General features: G+C 47.9%; 1 protein-coding gene across 2 annotated transcripts in view; it reads right to left on the reverse strand.

Annotated features, from left to right (window-relative positions):
• Window positions 1-12623, reverse strand: part of DDX11 (DEAD/H-box helicase 11) — a 43416-nt gene extending 30793 nt beyond the window's left edge. For both annotated transcript variants that reach the window (XM_038383780.2, XM_038383791.1), the window contains exons 1-6: window positions 12411-12623; window positions 11418-11564; window positions 9460-9696; window positions 6794-6880; window positions 1900-2057; window positions 360-414 (exon numbers count right to left, since the gene is read on the reverse strand). In XM_038383780.2, the coding sequence (XP_038239708.1) occupies window positions 360-414; window positions 1900-2057; window positions 6794-6880; window positions 9460-9696; window positions 11418-11564; window positions 12411-12452 (726 nt within the window). In that variant the 5' untranslated portion in view covers window positions 12453-12623. The remainder of the gene's footprint in view (window positions 1-359; window positions 415-1899; window positions 2058-6793; window positions 6881-9459; window positions 9697-11417; window positions 11565-12410) is intronic.
• Window positions 12624-20606: the final 7983 nt, after the last annotated feature.

A 20606-nucleotide genomic window follows, 5' to 3' on the forward strand; every position in this document is an offset into this window, starting at 1 on the left:
CACAGCAGCACGCTCCACCAGTCCAGGCACTAGAGAACCAAGTGGCAAGCAAGCAGTGGCTCTTAAAAGTAGTAAATGGCCATTTCCAGTAGTGTGCATTTACAGTGACTTCAGGGAGAAAATCTTAGTGATCTCAGCAGAGTAAGTTGCCTAAACAGCCAGTATAATTCAAAAGGAGATGGTGGCAGAGATCCCCTTAGCAGGGCAGTGGCGTCCACAAAGCTGCTTTTGACAGGTTGAGGAATAATCCAGTTCCTAGATCCCACTATCCCATATCACACTGGAGCTGTAAGGAAACTTTAATTCTTCTTTTACACACATTGTAAAGGGGAAGCATTAGATGCCCCTCCACATCTTACCTTGGTCACATGCTCCTCCTCCAAATCATCATCATCATCATCATCTTCATCCAACCTGTGGGGGTGGGGAAAATAAAATTGTTTTCTTTCAGCAGATCTCCAAAAGATTGGTCTCATATACAGTGCTTCAAACTGACTTCAAGTGAGGTGGCGGCATCAGCTCAGGAAAAACCTCAGTCTACTGAACCATTAGCTGTGTTAAAGTCAGATTTCTACAAGTGGCCTGCAAGTCTGATGAACAGCAATCCGGGGTCAAACATGCACTTTTTAGCAATTACGACTCAGTATCCCGCACTAATCTGAGCATTCTTTGGCATCCTCTTTACTAGGTACTTTACAAAGTTCATGAGGATTTACTAGCTCATGAGCTCCAGGCCCCTACTAATCAGTTCCTCAATATTCCTTAGTACACTGGTTAAAATGAAACCTCAAACACATACGTACGCACACAAAGCAGAGACAGAGGTCAGGCAAGCCAAAAATCTAACAAACAAGATTCTCCAATAGGTGTTAAAATAAACCAGAGTGCATGACTGAGTGGTGTAGGCATTAAGTTTGAAACAGAATTTGATGCAGTTTGCCATGTGTTTGAGCCTTTAGAATGAAATTGAGGCACTATCTGCTCTGTGCGTTCAGTAATGAACCAAGGGTATTTTTGGGCAAGTAGGTATTTGCCCTAGTGTCCTTGATTAAAATCATCTCCTCCCCATACTACTGCATAACAAAATATGCTCCAGGTGCGTGCCTGGTTACCCGAGAAGTGACTGCATTTTAGTGCTTGGTAAAGCAATTCCATTTACATGTAGTTTAATAAGTGTTTTGGATTTATTCAGATGGAAAGTGCTATATAAATATTTATTATACTTGCTGGTAAATCCAAATTTTAAGTGTGTTTTGTTTTTCCCTGGTAACACATGGTTTAAATTGAAATCCAGATGCCAAAGGAACAACTGTGTATTTATGAGAGAGAGAGAGAGAGAGAGAGAGACTGTGTGTGGTTTTTATGCAGAGGTTCAGTGTCCTTCAAGATGTTCCTGTCTTCTTTTTAAATCCTAGAGCCTCAAAAGCTGTCAGTACTAATCTGCAGGATTAACATCTTTTACTAACACCCTGAGGAGTATTTTGCTTCTCTGATGTAAGGAATTTGAACTCAAGTTATTTACCTAGGTCTCAGAGGGTTTATATGGGGAAATAGGCCTGGATGAAGTGGATGGCTCTACACACTGCAGATAAGATGCACTTCTTCAGATCAGAGTTCAAGCCACAGTGCTGTCAGCATGAAGCTGATCCAGCTGAACAAAAGCCTTTGTAGTTAATGTAATTATATGGAAATACAGAATCTGCCTTCCAAGGACCAAATAGAGGAGAAACTCCAGATTTATGTGCCAGATAGATACATTTAGATCTAAAAGGATGCCTGAATTTCCACACGAGAACCCCAGGAACCAGCAAAACAGAAACCCCCCACATCATCATCACTATCTAAATGTGATACAAGCAGCAACTCCCTGGCAAGGAATCACTCACTCCCAACCCTTACCGCGATCCCACTTTCTTCTCCTCATCACTCTCATACTCGGCAAGGATCAGCTCCTCCTCCTCATGATCCAGCTGCTCTAAAACATCTGACCCTAACTCTGTCGACAAGATCTCTGTACTGAGCTGGAGCAGCCGCTGAGTCTCCTCATCTTCAAGCCTCTGAAATTAGCACAAAGGACTATTATTTACTCAAAGACAGAGAGCACCATTCCGTTCAATAGACAGTTCAGAGGGCAGCACCGTCTCCTACAGAATGGAGGAAACAGGATTAATCCACATCCCCAGCAGAACAGAGAGGTACACGACCAGCGGTCTCTGGAACTGCTCAGCACCACAGGATGTAGTCAGTACATAAGAACATAAGAATGGCCATACTGGGTCAGACCAAAGGTCCATCCAGCCCAGAATCCTGTCTGCCGACATTGGCCAATGCCAGGTGCCCCAGAGGAAATGAACCTAACAGGTAATGATCTAGTGATCTCTCTCCTGCCATCCATCTCCACCCTCTGACAAAGAGAGGCTAGGGACATCATTCCTTACCCATCCTGGCCAATAGCCATTAATGGACTTAACCTCCATGAATTTATCCAGTTCTCTTTTAAACCCTGTTATAGTTCTAGCCTTCACAACCTCCTCAAGCAAGGAGTTCCACAGGTTGACTGTGCATTGAGTGAAGAACTTCCTTTTATTTGTTTTAAACCTGCTGCCCATTAATTTCATTTGGTGACCCCTAGTTCTTATATTATGGGAACAAGTAAATAACTTTTCCTTATTCACTTTCTTCACACCACTCAGGATTTTATAGACCTCTATCATATCCCCCATTAGTCTCTTCTTTTCCAAGCTGAAAAGTCCTAGCATCTTTAATCTCTCCTCATATGGGACCCATTCCAAACCCATAATTGTTTTAGTTGCCCTTTTCTGAACCTTTTCTAATACCAGTATATTTTTTTTTAGATGAGGGGATCACACCTGTATGCAGTTTTCAAGATGTGGGCGTACCATGGATTTATATAAGGGCAATAAGATATTCTCCATCTTATTCTCTATCCCTTTTTTAACGAATCCTAACATCCCATTTGCTATTTTGACTGCCGCTGCACACTTTGTGGACATCTTCAGAGAACTATTCACGATGACTCCAAGATCTTTCTCCTGATTAATTGTAGCGAAATTAGCCCCCATCATATTGTATGTATAGTTGGAGTTATTTTTTCCAATGTGCATTACTTTACATGTATCCACATTACATTTCATTTGCCATTTTGTTGCCCAATCACTTAGTTTTGTGAGATCTTTTTGAAGTTCTTCACGGTCTGCTTTGGCCTTAACTACCTTGAGCAGTTTAGTATCATCTGCAAACTTTGCCACCTCACTGTTTAGCCCTTTCTCCAGATCATTTATGAATAGGTTGCATAGGATTGGTCCTAGGACTCACCCTTGGGGAACACCGCTAGTTACCCCTCTCCATTCTGAAAATTTACCATTTATTCCTACCCTTTGTTCCCTGTCTTTTAACCAGTTCTCAATCCATGAAAGGATCTTCCCTTTTATCCCATGATAACTTAATTTACGTAAGAGCCTTTGGTGAGGGACCTTGTCAAAGGCTTTCTGGAAATCTAAGTACACTATGTCCATGGGATCCCCCTTGTCCACGTTTGTTAACCTCCTCAAAGAACTCTAATAGATTAGTAAAACATGATCTCCCTTTACAGAAACTATGTTGACTTTTGCGCAATAATTTATGTTCTTCTATGCGTCTGACAATTTTATTCTTTAATATTGTTTCAACTAATTTGCCCGGTTCTGACTTTAGACTTACCGGTCTGTAATTGCCAGGATCACCTCGAGAGCCCTTCTTAAATATTGGCATTACATTAGCTATCTTCCAGTCCTTGGGTACAGTAGCTGATTTAAAGGACAGGTTAAAAACCATAGTTAATTGTTCCACAATTTCACATTTGAGTTCTTTCAGAACTCTTGGGTGAATGCTATCTGGTCCCAGTGGCTTGTTACTGTTAAGTTTCTCAATTAATTCCAAAACCTCCTCTACTGTTACTTCAATCTGTGACAATTCCTCAGATTTGTCACCTACAAAAGACAGCTCAGGTTTGGGAATCTCTCTAACATCCTCAGCCGTGAAGACTGAAGCAAAGAATTCATTTAGTTTCTTTGCGATGACTTTATCGTCTTTAAGTGCTCCTTTTGTATCTTGATCATCCAGGGGCCCCACTGGTTGTTTAGCAGGCTTCCTGCTTCTGATGTACTTAAACATTTTGTTATTACCTTTTGAGTTTTTGGCTAGCTGTTCTTCAAACTCCTTTTTGACTTTTCTTATTACATTTTTACATTTAAATTGGCAGTGTTTATGCTCCTTTCTATTTGGCAGTGTCTATGCTCACTAGGATTTGACTTCCACTTTTTGAAAGATGTCTTTTTATCTCTCATTGCTTCTTTTACATGGTGGTTAAGCCACAATGGCTCTTATTCAGTCCTTTTACTGTGTTTTTTAATTTGGGGTATACATTTAAGTTGAGCCTCTATTACGATGTCTTTGAAAAGTGTCCATGCAGCTTGCAGGGATTTCACTCTAGTCACTGTACTTTTTAATTTCTGTTTAACTAACCTCCTCATTTTTGCATAGTTCCCCTCTCTGAAATTATATGCCACAGTGTTGGGCTGTTGAGGTGTTCTTCCCACCAAAGGAATGTTAAATGTTGTTATATTATGGTCAGTATTTCCAAGCAGTCCTGTTATAGTTACCTCTTGGACCAGCTCCTGCGCTCCACTCAGGACTAGATTGAGAGTTGCCTCTCCCCTTGTGGGTTCCTGTACCAGCTGCTCCAAGAAGAAGTCATTTAAAGTATCAAGAAATTTTGTGTCTGCATTTCGTCCTGAGGTGACATGTACCCAGTCAATATGGGGATAATTGAAATCCCCCACTATTATTGAGTTTTTATTTTGATAGCCTCTCTAATCTCCCTTAGCATTTCATCGTCACTATCACTGTCCTGGTCAGGTGGTCGATAATAGATCCCTACTGTTATATTCTTATTAGAGCATGGAATTACTATCCATAGAGATTCTATGGAACATGTGGATTCATTTAAGATTTTCTTTCACATATAGTGCCCCCGCCCTCCGACCTGTTCTGTCCTTCTGATATATTTTGTACCCCTGAATGATTGTGTCCCATTGATTGTCCTCACTCCCCCAGGTTTCTGTGATGCCTATTATATCAATAGCCTCCTTTAACATGAGGCACTCTAGTTTACCCATCTTATTATTTAGACTTCTGGCATTTGTGTACAGCACTTTAAAAACTTGTCACTGTTTATTTGTCTGCCCTTTTCTGACGTGTCAGATGCTTTATGTACAAGACAGACAATACAGATGTGCTTGTGCAGTGAACGGATGTGCAAAAAGTACTTATGTGCAGAACTGCCCATAAGTAACCAACATACCAGTGGTCCATCTCGTCCATCATCCTGTCTGACAGGGGCCAGTACAAGACAGTGTGCAAAAGAGCATGTAGTAGTTCATATGGAATAAACTGTCCATAAGCGGATTTTCTCCTAGTTCCAAGCTGCTAGTGGTTGATATATGTCCTGAAGCACATCCCATATCTTTATATCCCTTACGGCTTAAAAAACAAAGCAAAAACATTGTGATGTTCTTATTCCTAGAAGTATCTAACCCCTTTTATGGATTCTACTAAAATCATCATCAATATCATCTTATGGAAGTAAGTTCCATGGGTTAATTTTGTGCTCTGTAAAAAAGGGGGCTCTTATCAGTTTTAAATTAATCACCTTTCCATTTCAATGAATGCCCCCTGGTTCTTGTGTTATAAAAAAAGGGGAAACAGCACCAGATCCACCTTCTCTAGATTATTCATTGTTTTGTATAATTCATTGTTATTTGTCTCTTTTCTAAACTAAGCAGTTTTTTCAGTCTCTTCTTACATGGAAATTTTTCATTATACCTAATTATTTTTGTCTCTGCGCCCTTTTTAGTTCAGCTGTATCCTTTGAGATGGTGTGACCAGAACTGAATACATATTCCAGGTGAAGGCATGCTAACAATTTATATAATAGCATATTTTCCTAATAGGTGACTGAACACAGAATTGCCTGCTCGTGCACACAGAATGAGCATACTCAAATTTCAGCAGGTGTCTCTGAAACTTTGGCCCACAGCATAACTCAATGCATAATTAGGTGCTCAGAATTGGGAGAACTAAGACCAGCCCCCCAGCCAGCCCTCTTCTTAGTGAGCAAAAATAAAATCTACTGTCTTTATTCACAAGGCATGGCCGTTTCCATAACACTGTGTGAAGCAAGACAATAGATGTAATTGTTCCCCAAAGGGGAACCTAACTAACTAAACAAATAAAATAAAAAACCCTCAGATTAACTTCATGGAGCTGTTTTTGGTTTTTTTGCTGCCACAATTAGGAGCTGAAGTTGAACCCAAATCTAGAGACTATTAAAAAAAATAATAATCCAACACATTTGTACTCTTTTTAGTGAATTTTCAAAACAACCAAACAACAAAGCTTTTTGAAAACACTAGAAGCAGACATACAGGATGACAACAGAAGGGAGTATAGTCCACCAAAGTATACCCTCTTCCTCTCCAGGCATACAAATGCAATCACAGGAAATATTCCATATCAAAGTCACCCATATCTTTAGAGCTTCCAAAACAAACTGAGACAGAAACTTGTGACCCACAATCCAAGACTTTAAAGCCCCAATCTTGCAAACACACACACAAGTAGTCCCAATGACTTCAACGAGAATATTCATGAGAATAAAGGCACATGTATGAACAAGCAATAGCAGGACCAGAACCTCTAGTACAGAAACTCTCTGCTCTCTGGGATAACTCACCTTTCTTTTTGATGCATATTTGAATTGCACATTATGGCGAATTTTCTCAAGGCGAGCCTCTCGCTTCTTCCTCCTGATGTGCTCTTCCTGAAATGAAAGGTGTATATAGGTCAATTTACTAATTTAGGCTTAGAACCCAAACAGCATTCCTCTCTAGGATCCCGAACCTCCCTTCGCCCCGAAGGCCTGCTCCCACTCCTGCACCCCTAATCCCTGTGCCTCCTTCACTCCTAACCCCTGCATCCCCCCGTGCACCCACATGTGGAAACTGACCTGGATGCACGAAGCAGCTGGCATTGCTGCGCGCTCCCCTAGGACTGCTGCTCCTCTGCCCTGCACACCCCTAAAGAGCTGTGAAGGCGGGAGCGAGGAGCAAAATCAGGGCTCCCTGCATCCAGGTCACTTTCCCCACCTGGGCTGCATAAGGAGAGGGCACAAGAGCAGCAGTTGCTGATGCCTCACAGCATAGCTGGAAAAAGTGACCAGGATGTAGGGAGCCCTGGTGTGTATGAGAGAGAGAGAGAGAGGGTAAAACCGGCTAACAAAAGCCAGAGCTGGCCAAAACACCAGACGTGCTGCTCCCACTAAAAGGAAACCATCACACTATCTCATCCTTCACACTTCTCATCTGAACTACGAGGGCTTGAATTAAATTTTTGTATGAAATTGGGGCGAATTTAAAAACTGTTTAAAACGTTTTAAAAATAAAAAAATATGAAGAACTTTAATACATTTTATTTACAGTATCATTATTCATACTAGTCTTGCTAGTCCTTCCCCCCAGGCAGAGAGGCACAGAGACTAGGATCGGAACCAGCTGTGCCCCCCACAAGACCCAGCCAATCCTCCAAATCGGACCCAACCCACATCCCTCCCCAGACCAAACTGGACCCAACTCGCATTCCTCCCTAGACTGAACTCCCTGAACTGGACCAGACCCACATCCCTCCCTAGATCAGGGGTGCTGGCAACTGGGATGGGGCCAGGGGGAACTGGGGAAGGTCCAGTTTCCCCCAGGAGTGCTGGTGGGGGAATGGGCAGGGGGCACTAGGTCTCTCCCAGGGGCGCTGGTGAGGGGATAGGTTGAAGGGACTCTAGTTGCTCCACGGGGCTCATGCCGAGGGGGCTTACCTGGAGCAAGGAGCACCCACTGGTTGGGGTGTCCATCCACTGGGTGCTGGTGCCACCTCCTGCCCAGCATGGTCCAGGACCCCCACGCTTCCCAGCCTCCACATTCGAACAATGGCAGGGCCGGGGCGGGCACACAGGGAGAGCTGCATGCGCAGCAGCCTCCCACCAGCACTGCCCCAGGCCTGGCAGGGGCCTGAGAGCCCAGGGAGGAGGCAGGGATCGCATCACAGGAGAGCCCAGCAGTCTGCGGCAGCCAGAAACCCCCCAGGCCTACCACCAAGCCTCCCCACCCCGCTCTCTCCACCAAGTGGTATGAGCCTCTGAGAGGAGGAGGTGGGGCCATAGCAGCTGAGGGCTCCTCTCAGCCCCCGTCATAGCTGGAGACCTTACCTTGCAGCCCCCGGCAGAGAAGAGCAAGTGGGCGGGGGGAGAGGGAGAAAGGGAGTGGGAAGGGAGAAGGTAGCCCTGGCTGGCGGGCAGAGAGGAGCGGTGGAGTGGGAAGCTGGGCCGGGGGAGGGAGAGAAACCAGCATCGCAGCTGCTTGGCCGCAGTGTGCAAGTGGAGCGCCAGGTCGGGCCAGCACATGGCACCCTCTTTGGTGGGCCACCCTGCACAACTGCTATGGCCACCCACCACAAAGGCTGGTCCTACCTATACCTCCAGCAATCAGCAGCTAGCCATATAGCAGAGGGCTAGGGCATCTCCAGAATCAGTGAATTCTGATGATTTGGGGGGCATGGGCTGATTTAGATGTTTTTCTAGACCAATGGTTCTCAACTCGTAGCTTGCAGGCCACTTGCAGCCAATCAGCACACAGCTGCGGCCCATGTGACATCCTCAGGGCCATACAGGTAGTATGTGTGTGTGTGTGTGCGTGTGCGTGTATATATATAGATAGATAGATAGATAGATAGATAGATAGATAGTGTGGATGCAGCCCACATAACACCTAGAGAGCTTCATATGCAGCCCACGATGGTACACAAGTTGAGAACCACTACTGTAGACCCTATGCTTTTGTTCTCTCTCACACATGCACAGTTTCTGATCTTTCTGGCTGTGAAGAGCCATGTGGCATTAATCTCTGTCATCTAGTGACACAAACAGACATTGGTGCAAACAGGGTTCGGGAATCATCCAATTCACCTTAATATGGGATTACCTTTGAAACCAGTTTATGGCCACTATGTGCCAATCTTGTTTAACTGCAGATAGTCACACCAGAAACATCCAGCTAATGGTTTAAACCACTGGAGCTGAATGTCCCTCTCAACTGCCATTTTCCCAGCTCATTGAGAGGACATTCTCCAGAAATACAGTTGAAAGTTATGAACATGTAAATAGCTGCATGTCTTAATTGGGACACTTGCTACAGTCCTTAGATGCGAGAGTAAAAGTATCATTTACATATGGTCAGCTACCAGCGCTTAGCAGATCAAAACATTTGACTTTACAAAGTTCCGTTCCCACTATGCCATCCACTGTATTCCTTACAGACTGCTACTGATCTTGACTATAAAGGAGCATTGTTTGACCTTTAGTCTGTCCACCATGGCCTTCTCTTCTTTTTTCTGCAGAAACTCAGTGATCCAATCTAGCTCCCCTACTGAGCCCTGGCAGTTTGAGGCCTCCACACAGCATGACGTCGGCTGCTGTTGCTTGTCTTGTCCATTATGTTCATCTGCAAGGAGGCGGGCCTCCTCCTGCTTCTTTTTTTCTTCAAAATCTCTGAGCCAAGAGAGCGCTCCACAGATAAGACTCAAGGATTTTCCCTGCAATTAAAAAAAGAACAAAAATATCCAAACACACATGGTGGAAATGGGAGTTATCACAGCCCTTAAAAGAATCCCAATGGCAAAACATATTTCATTATGTTAAAAATGCCTCTCTGGAGCTCAGATTATGCTTGAAGCAATAAAAGATTTTATTCAAAATGTACTGGATGCCACAGACGTTGCACAAGATAAAGGCCTTAGCCTCTGATGTTTGCTGGTGTTATAATAAAGAAATAGGAACCCTAAGGCATACGCTATGCAGCCAGACAGCTGTGGAAAGAGATGAACACGCGTTAAAACAGTGCTCAGCTTCAGCAGCGAAACCTCAACCAAAAAGTATATCCTACATCATTTATGTACTAAGCTGCGTTAACTCTGCCACAAAGACTTTGGTTCTTGAGGACTGCAATGATCACCAGATACACGATTTTACAAAAATGGAGGAGTACACTTATGTCTACGATAGAGCAGTGGTACTCAGATCGGTCCGAGTTAGCAGCCAAAGAAAGAATATCCTATCACCATACAGAGCAATTATATGAATCTGAAGAAATCTGGACCCTGTTTCTAGATATGTTTGGATAAAAAAATGTTGAGATGACTCAAAGAATGCCAGACCTCCATTCCACTTAACTCCTCCTCTCTTTCCCTCCCCCCTTCCCTCCACTCCCTATTCATGTATTTCTTTATTTTATTATTGTTGTTACCTCCACCCTAACATGTTACGTCTATATAGCATTGCCTGGTTTTGTATCGTCTGGTCTGACTTTTTGACAAACTGCAAAATTGCGTAATTGCATAAATTCTACTGGATACCCTATGAAGCATGTGGTATTCAGAAACATATACAAGCCGCAAGTCATTTATCTTTTTTGTACTTTCGTCTGTTTCTTTAAGAAAATCGATTAAATAAAAATCACAAAAAACCCACAAGAGGTGACACATTGATTCAAAACTAGATGTATTAATACAAGTTTGACAAGAAAGATTTCCATAAGGAAAAGGCACTAGGCCACTGCTAGACGACAAGCCCCAGAGATGTGGCTCGGTAGTATTTGCAATAATAAGAACACCACAAACATAATTACATTATATATAAGGCACATTTCACTTCTAATGCTTTTACATTTCCGTCTTAAGTCAGTCCCTTCCACTCCTACTTATTTTTGATCCTCTTTAAATGCCACATCTTTCTGATATTGAAGCGCACAATCTATACGCACTATTACAGGTATATTCCCATCATTAGCATACAGACAGGGGCTATTGCTTCCAGACAGTGTGATTTATTCTTTTTAATATGCAACTCAAATTTCCACTGGCACTTTTAAGATATTACAGTAGATCATATGACTAGTACGGCTTTTGAAGTCTGCTACCTACCCTATGACCTATTTCAGAATTACTGCTTTCCAGGTTTCTCCAGGCCATTGACTGACTAGTGTTGTTATTCCCCAGCCTAGATGTAGTTTGTCCAGGCAGAATCTTTTTATTGCTAGCATGTTTCTCCTATTTTTATTTGTACCTTTTCTCCATGACAATTATAAGTCAAAGGTGGCTGGCAACAGCTCTACGCTCCCTGATAACTCAATAATTCTGGATCCAAACTGGATTGAAAGGGATACTGAAGAAACTTGCAGTGGTGGTACTGTTTGTTAACTACAGTCTCTTCAATATCCAAATGCAGGACAGGCTCAGCCACACACACTCTCACTTACCGTCCCTGTGGGACTCTCAAAGATCCCGACTTTGCCAGCCTCCAGAACATCATACAGTTTGGCCATGAAATCCTCTTGGATGGAGTAAGGGGTGTAAGGAAATGGGAAATTAACCCTGCCCTTCCCCTGAGCGGCACCAGCTGCCTCCTGGCGTAGAAAACACATTCAATGTGAAGTGTGCTAACACAGCTCTGCATGCCTCTCCTTACCTCTGCCAGCCCTGGGGCCAGTCCCGGAGCCTGCCCCCCAGCCCCTCTGCCGGCCCCCAGAGCAGCCCCGAGCCTGCCCCCCCAGCCCCTCTGCCGGCCCCCAGAGCAGCCCCGAGCCTGCCCCCCAGCCCCTCTGCCGGCCCCCAGAGCAGCCCCGAGCCTGCCCCCCCAGCCCCTCTGCCGGCCCCCAGAGCAGCCCCGAGCCTGCCCCCCAGCCCCTCTGCCGGCCCCCAGAGCAGCCCCGAGCCTGCCCCCCAGCCCCTCTGCCGGCCCCCAGAGCAGCCCCGAGCCTGCCCCCCCAGCCCCTCTGCCGGCCCCCAGAGCAGCCCCGAGCCTGCCCCCCAGCCCCTCTGCCGGCCCCCAGAGCAGCCCCGAGCCTGCCCCCCAGCCCCTCTGCCGGCCCCCAGAGCAGCCCCGAGCCTGCCCCCCCAGCCCCTCTGCCGGCCCCCAGAGCAGCCCCGAGCCTGCCCCCCAGCCCCTCTGCCGGCCCCCAGAGCAGCCCCGAGCCTGCCCCCCAGCCCCTCTGCCGGCCCCCAGAGCAGCCCCGAGCCTGCCCCCCCAGCCCCTCTGCCGGCCCCCAGAGCAGCCCCGAGCCTGCCCCCCAGCCCCTCTGCCGGCCCCCAGAGCAGCCCCGAGCCTGCCCCCCAGCCCCTCTGCCGGCCCCCAGAGCAGCCCCGAGCCTGCCCCCCAGCCCCTCTGCCGGCCCCCAGAGCAGCCCCGAGCCTGCCCCCTGCCAGGCGCCGCGCTCCCCCGGCATCGCTCTGCTGCCAGCCCGGTTGCCCACCTCCGTGCCCGGCAGAGCCCCCGCCCCGCGCCCGGGCTCCATCACCCGTCCCGCGCGCTCCTCAGCAGCTCCCGCCAGACCCGTCACCGCAGGGGCCACTTCGAACGAAGCGGGGCGGCCCCGGCCCCGGCCTCGGCCCCGCCCCCTGCGTCTGACGCCGCCACACGTCACGTCGGCCTCGTTCCAGCGTCTCTCGCACGGGAAGGCTCGACCAAGCCCCGCGCTGCAGCTGGGATCGATGCTGCTCCCCGCTTCCCCCTCCCTCCCCGGTCTTCGGCGCGGGCGGCCGCGCGCCTCCTCTCGTCTGAATATGGCCCGGAGGGAGCGCGCGCCGGGCCGGGCCGTGGCCCGTGGAGCCGCCAGCTACCGAGTCCTTCCGGCCAAGTCCCGCCGCGCAGCGGCCCAGCGTCACCGCCTGCGGCCTGAGATTAACCCCCAGAGCAGCGGGCGTTAAATCGCTCCGTTAGTGCAACCTGGGCAGGGCCCCTTGCTGGTGGTGGAGGGAGGCTGTAGAAGGAAGGAGGCGGGGGGAATAAAAGGGAGAGGGAAAAACAATAGGACAGAGGGGGGAATAGAGGGAACAGGCGATGAAATGAGAACTCAACCACAGGAATCAGGTTCTGGAGGAGGGAGAGCGGGAGAAACGGATTTAATGCTGGCTGGGGAAGGGTTGGGGTTTTTTTTTTTTTTTCAGATTACTCATGGGTTATGTCGTTGATTGTGTAGTTTCAGTTATGTGGCTATTAAGGCCAAGGAAGGATTTAGAACAGCAGTTAGGGAGACCCTGTGCAATAACAGCAGGCGGCGCAGACTGTATTAGTCAGCTGCTCAGGGCTAGGGAGGACGACATGATCTATGTCCACGGGCCTCAAAGGCTACGCTGCAATGTAAGATCAGGGTTAGTGAGACCTGAGTCAGGTGACCTGTGAGAGGGGACCTTGGGCTTGAGCATCCACGTTGTACTTTAACCATATGTTAAGACTTTTCTAACCCATGCTCAAAACTAGGGCTCTGGCATCCCCGGGGCGGTGACAGACCCCAGTCAAAATAACCATATTCCAAAGTCCCTAGCATTCCTCTCTCCCAAAATGCGGCCGCTCTAGCCCTAAGACCATGGTGTACTATGGGACAACTTTACTGTCCAGCATGCGCTTACATTTTGCTTCACTCCCCACTGCAAACCCAGGAGGATGGCTGATAGTGTGCTTGCAGATGAGGGATCAGAAGAGGATGGGTTAACGCTGACCAGAACTGTTGCTGTATGCAAAGCACGGGTGACTTCCTCTTTCAGTAGAGTGGATTGTAGATTGTTGAGCTAGAGCAGGGTTCTCAAACTGCGTCAGAACCCCAAAGTGGGTCAGGACCCTGTTTTAATGGGGTTGCCAGGACTGGTGTTAGACTTGCTGGGACCCAGGGCCAAAACCCGAGCCCCACTGAGGCAAAAGATGAGCCAAGGGCTTCAGGCCTTGGACTGCGGAGCTCAGATTAGAGGCCCCCTGCCTGGGGCTAAAGCCCTGAGGTTCAGCTTTGCTCCAACCCCCCAGTTGGTGGTGCTCAGGGGAGTGAGGCTTCGGTCCCATCTCGGGTCATGTAGTAATAACCACCAAGCCCGGCTCAACTGCGTCCCGCTCAACGGAGCCGTCCACCACAGGAACCGAGACAAGCATTGCAGGAAGTGCGGCTACTCCAACGAGACCCTGCCCCACGTCCTGTGCAGCTGCAAGCCCCACTCCAGAGCCTGGCAGCTGCGCCACAATGCCATCCAGAATCGCCTGGTGAAAGCCATCGCACCGTGCCTGGAGGAGGTCACCGTGAACTCCACCATCCCCGGGATGGACAGCCAGTTGCGACCTGATGTGGTAGTCACCGACGAGGACCAGAAAAAGATCATCCTCATCGACATCACGGTCTCCTTCAAGAACAGGAACCCGGCCTTCCGCAAATCCCGAGCTCGTAAGCTGGAAAAATACACCCCCCTGGCCGACACCCTGAGAGCGAAGGGCTACGAGAGGCAGATGGATGCCCTGATTGTCAGAGCCCTGGGCACTTGGGACCCCTGCAACGAGCGTGTGCTGCGGACCGGCGGGATCAGTCGACGCTACGCACGGCTCATGTGGCACCTCATGGTCTCAGACACAATCCGATGGTCCAGGGACATCTACATCGAACACATCACCAGCCACCAACAGTACCAGGAGGTGTGAGCCGGTACAACATCATGCATCAACTATGGGAAAGGGGCTGAGAGACTTTTTTTTCATTGGACCGTATGAACTGGAACCATAAACTCACTGAACGTTAAATCCCACCAAATGAGGGTAGATCCATCCTCATCATCGTATCCGCTCATTATACTCCACACCTGAACATAGCCATTATATGGACAACATACCCCCATATCTCAGTGTCTGTACTTTGATCCGTTAAACTTTTACCCCCAATCAGGGAGATTGCAGATTATGTATTCCTTACGCCACCCGCTCCTAAACTGAACTTTGCACCCCTTGATAATCTGTATCTTATTCCCTGATAACCAGAAATTTCTATGCCTAAACTCTGTACCGTTTTTTTTTTACTTCAACATTATCTTAATAAAATTATTAAATTTGTTGTCAGAAGGGGGTCATGGTGCATTGAAGTTCAAGAGCTGCTGAGCTCGAGAGAATTAAGGCAGTTGTCCTATGGAATTGTGGGATACTTCCAGCTGACTCCCAGGACCTGAATCAAGCAGGGCTGCATCTAGACTGCAAAGCAATAGAGCTCAGACCCTGGGTTCCAGTTTAACTGGAGCTCAGACCCTCCAGCTCTGCATGGTCCTGGGACATTGGATCTGAGCCCTGGGTTAGCACAAATTGCAGTGTAGATGCAAAGGGGGTTAGGCGTGAGCCTGGGCGTACATTACAGTGTAGACATACCCGAAGAGTATGTCTCCAAACCCTCCTGAAGTAAGCCTCCCAGCCCAGTCAAGAGACTCAGGCTAGCTGTGTAGATGAGGCTGTGAAGCTTAGCCACCCTTCCTGTGCTTCAGAAACCAAGCTGTAATTTCAAAGTGCCATGTGAACCCTGCTAGCCTGATTTAAGTTGTGAGGCTCACTTCCTTGGTCTGAGTAAACATATCTAATAAAGTATACAGATTTCTGTCTCAGTAGCAAGGAGCACTAGAACAGAATAATGGATCAGTTTAGTCTGATAGCCCAGCTACAATAGTGTTACCAGATTTGCCTGTTACTTTGGGTTATGCTCATTTATTAGGGTTACTCTTGGGGTGGGGGAGGGTTCTGTAATTCAATCGATGTACTACTTGTGTTCTCATAGAGCTCTATTTCTCCCTGCTGCAAGTTCCCTCCCAATGGAGCTATCCTGCAGGGCTGGGTTCTTCCAGCCCCAGAATCAGATGAACACACACACATTAACAGAGCGTGTCTAAGAGGACTGGGTTAATCAGCACTCCCAAGCTGACCCCTTATATGTCCCTGGACTCAGTAGGCTGGGTCAAGCAGCATTTCCAAGCTGTCACCCTAACAGGCCCTTGGATTCAGCAGGCTGGGTCGAACAGCACCTCCAAGCTGTCACCTGTTGAGGGAAAAGCTAATATGTGCAGAGCTGGCACCTTTTGGCGCCAGCCACTGTCTGTACAGCACAGACCGCAGCACATTTGGGGAATCGTTTCAGGCCTTGAAACTGTTGTCCTTCCTGTCTTTGTGGTATGCGAGGCACATTGTGTAACTGCATATTCCGTTTTAATGATAAAGTTGTTGACATTCTCAGAACACGAGAAAGCACTCACCAGAGAGTGGCTGAGGATGGGGGTGAGGATGGAATTCATTGGTTAAGGGTGCCGATGCACGAGGGCAGCACGCGATGTCAGATGGTATATAAGCTTTGCATAAACTGTATATGGTGTCCCCTCCTTACTAGCGGGGGGGGGGGGCACCACGCTCGAGCGTAATACATTAAACACAGACTGGAAACTCTGCAGATCTGGACCTGGTTTTTGGTGCCTCAGCCTAAAAACTTGAACCGTGCGTGACCGATCAGGTATAATTCGCAACAGTTTTGGCACCCCAGATGGGACTTTAGGCTCGTCACAAAAGGCGTACTGAGGTCGCGTTCCTCCTCGTGGACAGCTCTAGCCGGCAAAAGGTGAATTTACCTTGGAGAATTCCGACGGGGGGAAACACGAACAGTCACTCGGACGATAAGGTGGCACATTAGGTGTCCCCTCGGTTGCCCAATTATGGGCTCTGGGCAGAGTATTAAGAAGGGGACCCCTTTGGCGGAAATTCTAGAGAATTGGAAGAATATTTCAGGCACCCATGGGTTAAAGAAGAAGAAAACTATTGTTTTATGTAAAGTAGAATGGCCAGTAAATTCAGGCCCTTCCTCAGATATCTATGCAATGGCCACCTGACGGGTCATTTGCAGGGGAAATATTGACTGCGTTGAGAAAGAGGCTGGAAGATAAGGCTCCAGCCCAGATGGATTACTGGTATGTATGGGACAATTGGGCTTATGCGCGTGCGAAAGGACGTCCTCTTACTTCTTCTTTTTCTTATCTGTCCCAGGGGTCTTCGGCCCCACCCTATCCTCTGCCTACTTCCTCTCCCTTTCCTCCAGCTTATTCTCAGCCTTCTGATTCATGCCCGCAATCCTCCCGGTCGCAGCCTCCCTGCTTATGTGGACCCGTTCTGGATCCACCGATTGCTTTGCAAGCCCCTCTTATTCAGCAACCTCTTGTCTCCCATACGGTGGACGGAGGTGAACAAGTTGTTTTCCCCTATGTGCACTGCCCCTTTGGCCCAGGCGACTTGATAACATGGCAACAGCAGATGCCTCGCCTGCGTGATGATCCGGAACAGGTATTACAAACGATTCGATCTGTGTTTACTGCTTTTAATCCTGCCTGGGGGGATGTTCAGGTAATTTTGGACACACTTTTTACTCCCGATGAGAAGTATTCCATCTTGGATGCCAATAGGCGCTGGGCAGGAGAGGATAATGTCCGTACTGCCTGGCCCCTTGTTGATCCTGGTTGGAACCCTAATGTTTCTGCCCAAATGGACCTCCTTAAAGCAGGCAGGGACGGTCTCTTAGAGGCGGTGCGTAAAGCAGGTAGTAAGTCAGCTAATTGGTCTAAAATTCGTGAATGTCAGCAGGAGGTCACTGAGCATCCCTCTGCCTTCCTAGCCCGCTTGTCGAAACGAGTCCGCGTATACGGCGGCGGCGTCGACCCAGAAGCAGAGACAAACCGTCCAATGATGGTTTCCTTTTATGTCGATCAAGCAGCCCCAGACATTAGAAAATATTTCTCTAAACATGTGCCTGATTGGCCAGGGAAACCTCTCCAGGAAGTAGTCCGCTTGGCCACTTTCGTGTTTAATGGCAGGGACGAGGAGAAAGCTAAGGAAAAGCGTAAACAAAAGAAGGAAGAAGTAAGTATGTTGGCAGCCGCGTTGCAGGTCCCAGTTGGGAGTCAGAATTGGCGGGAGCATGGCGGGGCGAGATGCAGGGGCGGGGACGAACAGAGCCAAGAGGAAATTGGATAAATACAAAATTTGGCACTTGTAACTACTGCAAACAACCAGGACACTGGAAAAGGGAATGTCCCCTCCGCCCAAAGGGGGCCCCTTGGCAGGAGCCAGTGCACAATGGCCTGTCAGGTTTTTCCCAGACTTCTCAAGGGTATCCTCCCACCAACCCTTTGAATCAAATTGACCCCCAGTGACTGGAGGCAGAGATTTTGGGAATTTTGGGAGAGTTGGAGTGGGACCTGGGAATGCAGTCACAAATTTACCTGCAAATTGGGGAACGTTTAGTGCCTTTCTTGGTAGATACAGGAGCCACCCTTTCCACTATAACGTTTGTGCCAGGGCCCGTGTCTAATACTAAGGTGTGGGTGCAAGGTATAGAAGGAAACCCCTGCCCGGCTCGGTTATCTTACCCTATCCCCATTAAGCTTGGTTCTCTAAAGCTATCCCATAGGTTTGTTATAATGCCGGAGGGCCCAGCAAACCTTCTGGGACGAGATGTACTGGGAAAATTAGGAGCACATATATATTGTGCCCCTGAGGGGCTTCGTCTGATTGTTCCAGATTCGACAGTTGCCTCTCTTATGACATTGACTACGTCTGTTCCCAGTGTACCCTTTGAATTGTCTAGTGTTCCCCATTTTTTATAGAGTACAAATTCCACTGATGTGGGTCTCCTTAAATCTGCGGTTCCGGTGAGTCTAACAACTAAAGATGGGCCGCCCCCTTCTGTGAAGCAGTATCCCTTGCCAAGGGAAGCGGAGGAGAGTATCTCACGTGTTATTGACAGCTACTTGGCACAAGGAATTCTGGTTCCTTGTAGTTCACCCTGTAATACGCCTATCCTTCCGGTAAGAAAACCTAAACCAGGAACTGACGGGCACCCGGTTTATCGGTTTGTTCAGGATTTACGCGCTATTAATGACTACGTTATAGCCCCGCATCCAGTTGTTCCTGACCCGAGTACTATTTTGACATTAATTCCTCACTTGGCCACTTGTTTTACTGTAGTCGATTTGTGTGCCGCGTTTTTTAGTATCCCTTTGCACCCGGATTCCCAATATCTATTTGCCTTTACCTGGAAAGGTCAGCAATTAACATGGACGCGGCTCCCCCAGGGATTCTCTGGATCCCCTACTATCTTTTCTCGTATTCTCACAGCAGATTTGAAGGACATTGTTTTGCCTGGTTCTTCGGTTTTGGTTCAGTATGTAGATGATTTGTTGATTGCCTCTTTGGACTATAGCACATGTTTAACTGATTCTGTCGTTTTACTTACTGCATTAGCGAATAAAGGTCATCATGCATCCCCATCCAAGTTACAGCTGTGCCTAAATCAGGTAATTTATCTGGGTTTTGTAATTCGGCCTGGGGAGCGTTTATTATCTCCCGATAGAGTGCGGGCAATCCAGGATTACCCGCGCCCGACAACAAAAAGACAGTTACGGGCTTTCTTAGGGGCTGCCGGCTTTTGTCGACCTTGGATCATGGGATTTGGAGAACTGGTAAAACCCCTGGTCCAAGCTACCACATCATCAACCCTCGACCCGATTTCCTGGACTATGGAGAGGGAGACTGCCTTTACAGCGGTTAAAAAGGCTTTGGTTACGGCGCCCGCCTTGGGATTCCCGGACTACGGTAAACCATTTTTTCTTTTTAGTCATGAACAACAGGGAGTGGCTAGTGGAGTCCTCCTACAATATCTTGGAGACTGCCCACGCCCCATAGCTTAGTATTCAGTACAGCTGGATCCTGTTGTCCGGGGCTCTGTTTCCTGTGTGCGGTAGATTGCCGCAGCGGCAATCATGGTTGAGCGTTCGCGACCCATAGTTCTGGGACATCCCCTGACTGTTTGGGTCCCCCACGAGGTTGAAATTCTTTTAAAACAGCATTCTACCCAGGCGTTGTCTCCACAATGAGCTCATAAATATGAGCTAATTTTGTTGGCCGCTGATAACATCACTCTACGCCGCTGCAACACTCTTAATCCAGCGACTTTGTTACCCCTCCCAGAGGATGGCACCCCTCATCATGTGTGTATGGACGTCATCACCCAGAATGGTAAGCCCCGCCCGGATCTAACAGATTCTCCTTTAATGGAGTCCGATCTGCTTCTCTTCACAGATGGGTCCTCATATTATTTAGATGGCTATCGGGTTTCGGGGTATTCAGTGACTTCCCAGACCGATGTTATAGAAGCCGCTCCTTTACCACCATCATTTAGTGCCCAGGGTGCAGAGTTGTATGCGCTCACGAGAGCTTGCTTATTGTCCGCGGGAAAAACTGCTACCATTTACACAGACTCGAGATATGCTTTCGGAGTTTGTCATGCTACAGGCCAGCTTTGGAAACAGCGTGGATTTCTAACTTCATCAGGTGCAAAAATAGCTAATGGTCCCTTGATTGCCACGTTGCTAGAAGCTATTTTAGTTCCACGCCAGGTGGCAGTGGTACATTGCTATGCACACAAGCACTCCGATAGTGCTGTTTCTCAAGGTAACGCGTTAGCTGATTCAGCCGCAAAAGTGGCAGCTCTACAACCTCTTTCTGTGTCGATTACCCTCCCCTTGGATGGGTCTTTCCCACCTGCAGATTGGACATTAATGTACACTGATGTATCCTTGGAAGAATTGGGCGAGTGGAAACGTTGGGAGGGTGTGGAGGGCGC

Source organism: Dermochelys coriacea, chromosome 1, assembly GCF_009764565.3.
Source record: "Dermochelys coriacea isolate rDerCor1 chromosome 1, rDerCor1.pri.v4, whole genome shotgun sequence".
NCBI classification, from domain to species: Eukaryota; Metazoa; Chordata; order Testudines; family Dermochelyidae; genus Dermochelys; species Dermochelys coriacea.